General features: G+C 38.6%; 2 protein-coding genes across 2 annotated transcripts in view; one reads left to right on the plus strand and one right to left on the minus strand.

Annotated features, from left to right (window-relative positions):
- The window catches only part of LOC107602665 (DNA helicase INO80-like), a 5,517-nt gene extending 1,549 nt beyond the window's left edge, over positions 1-3,968 (plus strand). The window contains exons 5-8 of the mRNA XM_016295231.1: positions 455-616; positions 969-1,128; positions 1,901-2,119; positions 2,203-3,968. Of these exons, the coding sequence (XP_016150717.1) occupies positions 455-616; positions 969-1,128; positions 1,901-2,119; positions 2,203-2,405 (744 nt within the window). The 3' untranslated portion in view covers positions 2,406-3,968. The remainder of the gene's footprint in view (positions 1-454; positions 617-968; positions 1,129-1,900; positions 2,120-2,202) is intronic.
- LOC107602674 (glutathione-specific gamma-glutamylcyclotransferase 1-like) lies at positions 3,749-4,633 on the minus strand (the record flags this gene model as incomplete). Its single annotated transcript, XM_016295243.1, has 1 exon — positions 3,749-4,633. A coding segment is annotated over one exon (408 nt), but the record flags the coding sequence as incomplete, so codon positions are not given.
- Between the last annotated feature and the right edge of the window lie 3,560 nt (positions 4,634-8,193).

The following is an 8,193-nucleotide window of genomic DNA, read 5'->3' on the forward strand; positions in this document are numbered from 1 at the left end:
TATATATATATATATATATATATATATATATATATATATATATATATATATATATATTAGATGAAAAACTTAAACATTAGAACTTAGCAACTAACTGAAGTAAGTTGAAATAAAGACAAATTAAAGCTAAATCAAACTATTTAAAAAAACTACTAAAAATGACAGGACAAATCAAAATGACTGAAACTTAAATTAACCACTTAACACAAAATATAAAATTAAACCTTATTTGAAATTTAAATAATATAATAGTATGTAAATTATTCAAAAATAGCACTGCTTTATATTCATTACCACAAGGATTTTTTTTTACTGTAAAGCTTTTCTATAAGGTTCCTGATGTAGAAATCCATATACAAATTATAACAAATTATTTTGTAGGTGATCATCAAGAAAATGCCCTAATTGCCATTGTTTATCTGTCCTCTTTCCCTGCATCCCACTTATTTTAAAGAAGAGAAAGGAGGATGACCCAGACACTAAGAGGATGAAAGAAGGAGTGAATGTAGTCATCCCTTTTGTCCCATCTGCAGACAACTCCAATCTGTCGGCAGATGGAGAAGACTCGTTCATCAGTGTGGACATGGACTCTGCCATGCCCAGCCCCTTCAGTGAGGTAAGAGACTCTACTCGTATGCACTTCCTGTACAGGATTGAACTATGTGATCCTAATAATGTTTTATTGAATTGCAGAGGTCATGATGACAGGAAGAATAATAGTAGTGCTGGTCCTGTAATGACATTTTTTTAGCTGACGAGTCCACAAAACAATAATATGAGAACTTTCCCAAAAAACAGATGATTTCTATTGAGATACTATGCCATTGTCACACATCCTCTCATTTACTTGCCATATTGATCTCATGCCGCTCTTCCTCCTCCTCGTCCATTTTCTGGTCCTGCTGTCTTTCCTTCGTGGTGCTGTCCCTCTGTCCCCATCTCACCCCCAGAACTATGTGTCTCTGCAGATCTCGCTGAGCAGTGAGCTCCAGCCCAGCTCCATTCCTGCAGACGAAAGCAGCAGCGACATGCTGGTAATTGTGGACGAACCCATGTCTTCTGCTCCACAGACCCGTGCCACCAACTCTCCCGCTTCCATCTCCGGCTCTGTGTCTGACACGATGAATGGTGGGTGCCCTTGTTTTAACTCTTGTTAGTTTTTAATTACATTCAGACTTGTGTAGCTCACAGAAAGCTTTGTTGTATTTCATACATTAAGACTTTTTTTCAGCCTAAACACCTACATTTGCTACAACTTCTTGCTTCTCTGGTCTTATACATGTGTTCATTGGGGATTATTGCTTTACTGTTCAAATTCCTGAATACAGTTTAACGGGGTCACATTTAGCACAGATCTGGCTGCCTTCCTGTCGAGTGATGAGCAGTGCTAATAAGCAGTGTTGCAGTCTAGGCCATAAAGCTGAGAGTGCAGAGGTTTGTGGGACTGAGCTTGCCTGTGAAACGCGAGCAGAACTGTGGCTATGAAGGAGACATGGTGTGCGTGAGTCTGGACCGCACTGGCTCAGACAGCCTCGGCATGCAACCTCACAATAAACTGATGATTAGAGGAAAAATGGCAAACTCCGACAATTTAGAAGAAACATATTGATTGATAATCTGTTAAATAGTCGTGAAATCATATTTTGAGGGTACACTACCAAGTTTGGGGTTGGTAATTTTATTTTGGTTTTTGAAAGAAGTCTTTTATGCTCACCAAGGCTACATTTATTTGATCAAAAATACAGTACAAACAGTATTATTGTGAAATATATTTTTACAATTTAAAATAACTGTTTTCCATTTTAATATATTAAAACGTAATTTGGCCCTGTGATGGAAAAGCTGAATCTTCAGAAGCCATGGATCGTAACCCATTTCATCATACATGACTCTCTCTCAGGTGTCTCCTCCCAAGATATATCCAGTCCAGGCAGGGGAAGGTCCAGTCGGAGTCGAGGACGACCCCAAGGGTCTGGAGGAGCCGGGAAGTCTTCTGTGAGAAAGGGAAGAGGACGGAAGTCCACCGCAGGCAGTGCTGCAGCCATGGCGGGGGCGATGGCAGGGGCGGCAGCTGCGTCTGCAGCTGCGTATGCCGCATACGGCTACAGTGTGTCCAAAGGTAACAGATTTGACTTTGACTAACAGAACTCCTGGTGAAAAGGTTTATAACAGTTTATCTATTGTTAATCAACCCTCTTCCAGGTATTCCAGCAGCTGGCTCCTTACAACCGGCTCTTATTCGGTCTTCAACCACACCTGCCTTTGTTCCAGCTGGCACCTCCTCCCCCCAGGCTAAAGGAAGCGCTGTGGCCACCAACTCACAGACTTTAGCACACGGCAGTTCACAAAGCCAACACAACGCCACTAAGAGAGCCAAAGGACCCAGCAACCACAGTGGGCGGTAGCAGCTTGTGAATGTTCGCTTTTTGATTGTAGCATGGCCAGTACATTTTCAGTCCACGGTTGATGATTCTCACGCTTACGATGTCGAGCCTTGCTTACACCGCAAGCCCTACTGTCACTGGGAAACCCGACCTGATGCACACCCCAATTTAGCATCCATTTTGGGTGCTGGTGAGCAGTATGGGAGGTTGCACACTTCCCTAAAAGCCTAAACAAAGTCACTTTCCATTGAGAATTTGATCTTCTGAATATGAAATTTAACTAATTGTTCCTTATGTACAGAAAATAGCCATTGTAAAGGTTGACAAAAGAGTTAGTTATTCCAGTGCCAGCCCTATTTTTTGGTTTTCTGATGACCAAGTAAGCAAAGGGCAACAGGGCCAAATGAAGGAACCAAGATTTTTCTTCATCTTCTGGCGCTGATCATGAGATGCTCGGCATCATTATGAGCAGAGATGAGTTGAAATGGGAACAGGGAAGGAATGTTGGTTGTTGAACACCTTCTTGAACCAAGTCTTTTCCTTGAACACATAGGAACAGATAAGACTGCTTTTGTAAGATTGCGCTTATTTTTGTAGGACAGACTCGTTGACATTTGTTCAGTTTAAAATACCGAATGGCCTTCTTTCAATGTTTATTTGCTGCAAATTCAAAGATTTTGGCTTAAATGCTAATATATATTTTCTCTTGGGAAGAATAAAATAAATCAATGTTTTTTGTAGTAAATGCAATGGAAAAATGTCTGAAGTGAGTGCTGCTCGAAAAACGTCAGCTCAGATTGTGACTTAAAATACTTGGATGTGAAATGTATCATAGCTTAAGTTAAAACCTGGTAATTTATGATGAGCTGTGCTAGTTGTAAATTGTATCAAAGCGGTTTTATTTTTAAATAACATGAAAAAGTCCATAATTTTGTTGCATCTGTGACGTATGGCTGTGGTTTTGAGGAAGGCCATTTATGGGTTTATTTTGTCTTTAAAAGTGATGATAAATGTTATATGGATGTAAATACTTCAAGGGTATCGTCCCTTTCAAAGTTCTCCATTTCCCCCCAATTGCTTGTCTATTTTTATAGGTCAGTGTAAATACCTGGAGAAAACCCCAAATGGTCCTTTTACTAACTTGGAGAAAAACTAAATAAACATTGATTCAGTGCTTTGAAAGTTTCACTGTGGGATCATTTCTTTCTGCTGAATCTTTCAAAACCCTGTCTGATTTTAAAAAGCAAGTCTACGCCAGTTAAATCTTTTGACCGTCGCCATTTTGTTCTTACAAGTTCAAACGTCTTTCTTACATATTCAACATAGATACCAACTTTTCACACCCAACACACTTGACAATCAGGTCACAGGTTCTCTTTTAGGTTTTAATGTGCAAAAGGAAAACAATCGTAATGGCTTAACAGTATTCCGCTTCAGTGCAAATTAAAATGGAAGTGTATTGAGGTTTATGCCCACATAAAAAATAAAATTGAACAGCTTCAAAACTGGATAAACAATACATTGTCACACAAACATGCCTTTGTACTACAGCACCATGTACTTGGGTCAAGAGCAGAAGACAACTGAGAACTGACAGTACGCATGATATCATGCTATAGAATGACAACATTGAAAGCCTAAAACGCCATGTTCCCTTAATACAGTACCTTTACTGTAGTACAGTAAATTTTAATAGCTTGGTATAGGAAGAATGAAATATTTCAATAGTCACTAAATCACAAACACACCTCAAGGACGGCAACATGAACTTTATGTTAGGACTTTAATGGTGTTTGGACTAAATGTTGACCTATTTAATGTTTTATAGAAGATACAGGTGTCTAGCCTGCTAACAATATGGGTCTAATGGTGGCAAGAACAGCTGCCTCGATGGAGAACAGGTGAGGGTCATCCACATCAGGGCAGCTGACTCTCATGAACTCCGCCAGGCGAAGCAGGTACTCGATGTTGTGGCCCGACTTCCCCTTGCACACTGCGATCCGAGCAGCAATTTCCTTTGTGCTGGCAGGCCCCAGGTAAATAGGGTTGTCAGGCGTGGCGATGTAAACCAGAGCCTGGACAGGTGACTGGTTTGCGCCCTGCGGGAAGAACTCTACGATCTGGGTCAGGTAGCCGCCTATTACCGCCTCCCTCACATTCAGGTACTTGAGAGACTCCTCGACCTGAGAGCCAGTCACTTCGAAGGCAACACCCCATGTGCACGCCTGTGTATGAAAACACAAGTTTAGTCACAGCTAGTGAGGAGAATGCGTATTTAAAGGGATAGTTCACCCAAAAATAAAAATGGTAATTTGCTCAATCTCATGTTGTTCTAAACCCTAATGACTTTCTTCCAGCAGAAATGAAGTATGTCAGGCAGAATGACAGCCTCAGTCACAATTTACTTTCATTGCATCTATTGGTTTCTATACAATGGAAGTGAGTGGAGACTGAAGCTATCATTTAATTTAACATCTTAACCCCCGGTTTCACAGACAAGGCTTAAAGCCTAGTCCCAGACTAAAATGCATTGTCTGGGCTGTTTTAACTGAAACGAAATTTCACTGACACCTCAATATGTCAGTGCCATTGTTGTGTCTCAATATGCACATGAGTAATGTTATTTTCTAAGGCACGTTTATAAGATACTTAAACGTCCTAATTTAACTATGGCCTAATCCTGGTTTACTCTAAACCCGGATTGTGAAATCAGGCCTTAGTGTTTAGCACAGGGCTGGCCAACTTCAGTCCCGGAGGGCCACTGTCCTGCAGAGTTTAGCTCCAACCCTAATCAAATACACCTGCCTGTAAATTTCTAGTGATCTTGAAGACACTGATTAGCTTGTTCAGGTGTGTTTGATTAGGGTTGGAGCTAAACTCTGCAGGACAGTAGTTGCCCAACCCTGGTTTAGCGGAAATCATTCAGTCAACTATATGCGACGGTATCTATGGGCGTATCTGGCGTTGCTCAAAATCCTGTCCAATCGCAGCCTAGATAGGGCGGGTCGTTTTATCTTCTATCCAATCAAATCATCTCGCCGTGACACTATACGCGCCTACCTGTCTGATTGGCTCACGAACCAGGAAAAAACGCGAGAGGTTGTTTAATTTCATAGGCGAGCCAGACGTCAGTCACAGAATACTCTCACGCTCATTCGTCAGAAAATCTGTCGCTTAAAGTCTGTTCGGCTGATGCAACTTGAAACAACGGTTTCAAGCGGCGACACGGGCACAGTACGTACTGTTAGTATTGCATCAGGCCTTCTAAGAATGTTATTTGACACCGAAAACACTGCTGAATGCACATACAAGGTACCAGATTTGACTTCTTATGAAGTCTTCATTGGAAGATATAATAATTCATATAATATGACATAATATATGAGAAAATAATATAACATTCATCCATTTATCTATCACGGGGATGCTGGAGTGCAACTCAGCATCTTGGAGCCATATAATAACATAATATCACATAATATAATATAAAACATAATATAACATAATAAAGAAATCAAGATGCTATTACAAAGCATGTCCACAAATTCCATATTTATTTTAAATGCAGTAGTAGAGTCAAATATTAAATGCATTTTCCTTGTCACCAGAAAATGTAACATCCTTCAGACATCCCCATTCAGTTTGATCCTATCATGACTGCTGAGACAGATTAGTTTCTTCCTAAAGATCTTTTAAGCTATGGCATCGGCTTGTATTTTAGATCTCCTTTGTCTGTAATCTCTATCTATAATAGTGTGACACATTTCTGACCTTTCAGTACAGAAACATCTTCACAATTTTTCGTACATTTCTAATCTTTCTACAAACCTGACATCCAGTGCCACATTCTTGGCAGGTTCAACCACAAGTGTTCATCTCTATTTTGATTACATTTCTTGTTACATATTATGATAAAGTTAAGGTCACCAGTACCTTAAGTTCAGAAAGTACTCGGAGTGCATGTTGTTTGTCCTTAGAATTGCGTCATGTTCTTAGCAAAACAAATATTTATGTACTAACCTGTTTTCTGTCTGGAAGATTCGGCATCTTATTAAATTAATGTTTTTGCGTATTATATATATATGGCCAGTCTGAGAATAACAACATGACAGCATCATCAAACTATTAAGAAATACAGGCAGGGCAGACTTGTGATCTCAGTAGCATCACAGTTCTTTTGTCATCCCTGCTTGGGATTTACGTCTTAGGTTGACAAGTTTTGTCAGGCCAGATTCTAAACCATTAGTCTACTGGTGACTCATTTAATATTCACTCTGTGACTGCAGATGTAGCATCTTTCTCATTTCAACAGAAAGGATGGGCTATATTTTATTATTACCCCATGTTATTTCCTTTTTGCAAGATTGTTTGTAATATTTTCCAGGTAAATGAATCACTGAATTTCAAAACAATTAGATCAGAGGAAATATTTTATTTGCTTATAAAAAATTAGTCCAATTTCGGTTGATAAACAAAACACCCATCTGCCCCTGGCCACCCCTGGACATTTCCTTGTAGTATAGCTTAGGCTCTTCTTTGGTTAAAATAGGATTATCTATAAATAGAGGTATTAGCTGGCATCATAAGATACAAACACATGTAAGCTCCTTAAGTCTACATGATGAACAAGCCTTTCTCTGCCTTTAGCTCAGGCAGACGGGGGAGCTCCAGTGACCAGACCTTTCACGGGACAGCCTGTTTACTTTCTCGTGTGAATTGCATGTGTTGTACTTGCTGTTTCTTTTTAGCCGCTTCTAACAAATTTCTAAATCCATATTTTTTGGGGCTGTAGCTCAAATTCCTGAAAGAATTTATTAGCATAATTGATTGAATGTTTATCTTAATCAACATAATTCTATATAATTCATATGTCATTTTACAAAGCTCATTATTTAAAAAATGTATAACAGATCTTCATGCTAGTTACATTGGCTCATATAAGTTTGACGTTATGTTGATGGCCAGTTGACAATGTTGGGAAGGTTACTTTGGAAATGTAATAGGTTACAGATTACAAGTTACCCTATTTAAAATGTAATAAGTAGTGTAACTTTTTCAATTACTTTATTAAAGTAATGTAACTGATTACATTTGATTACTTTTCTAAATTTCTAATGTTTTCAACTGTTGGTCAGTTTCAAACATTTAAACCAGGCACACTGTAAATTCCAATTAGTAAACCTTACTTAAAAAAAGCATGCAAACCGATTGCCTTGAAAAAACCAAGTAAAGTGAAATAAGAATAATAATTTGTTATAACAAAGGTGTATTTATTGTTGTAAACTTACACGCAAGTTCTGGTAACTCAGACTCATCACTATTTTCAACAACTAAATATAATAAGTACAATATACTATGTGCGTATTTCAAACAACTCTTTTATTTAAGTTGAGCCAACTCGTGTAACATTTCCTGCAACTTGGAATTTCTAAGTTGTATTTACTTAAATAGCAATCTGATTTACTGGCTAAAAGCATGCAAACCGATTGCCTTAAAAAAACCAAGTAAGCGTTACTCCATTAACTTAAGTGCTTCAAACATCCATTACAAATTACTGACAACAATGTTCCATTCATCTCACACACATACAATTACACATAAATTTAAGGTAGTTGAAAGTTCAAAGTTAAAGGTAATGTTTTTAGGGTTTTTTTCTCAGTGCAGTTTTAACTTGTATTACAAACATTTTGAAACAAAGCAAAAACAATCTGATTTAGGGTATGCTTCTTGTAAACAGTGGAGGTAGCAGTACAATGAATAAGTATGGCACTGGGTTGGCCGCACATGTTTCCAATGTTTTTTTTTTTTT

This window comes from Sinocyclocheilus grahami, unplaced genomic scaffold, assembly GCF_001515645.1.
Source record: "Sinocyclocheilus grahami isolate Dianchi unplaced genomic scaffold, SAMN03320097.WGS_v1.1 scaffold15.1, whole genome shotgun sequence".
In the NCBI taxonomy this organism is placed as follows: domain Eukaryota; kingdom Metazoa; phylum Chordata; class Actinopteri; order Cypriniformes; family Cyprinidae; genus Sinocyclocheilus; species Sinocyclocheilus grahami.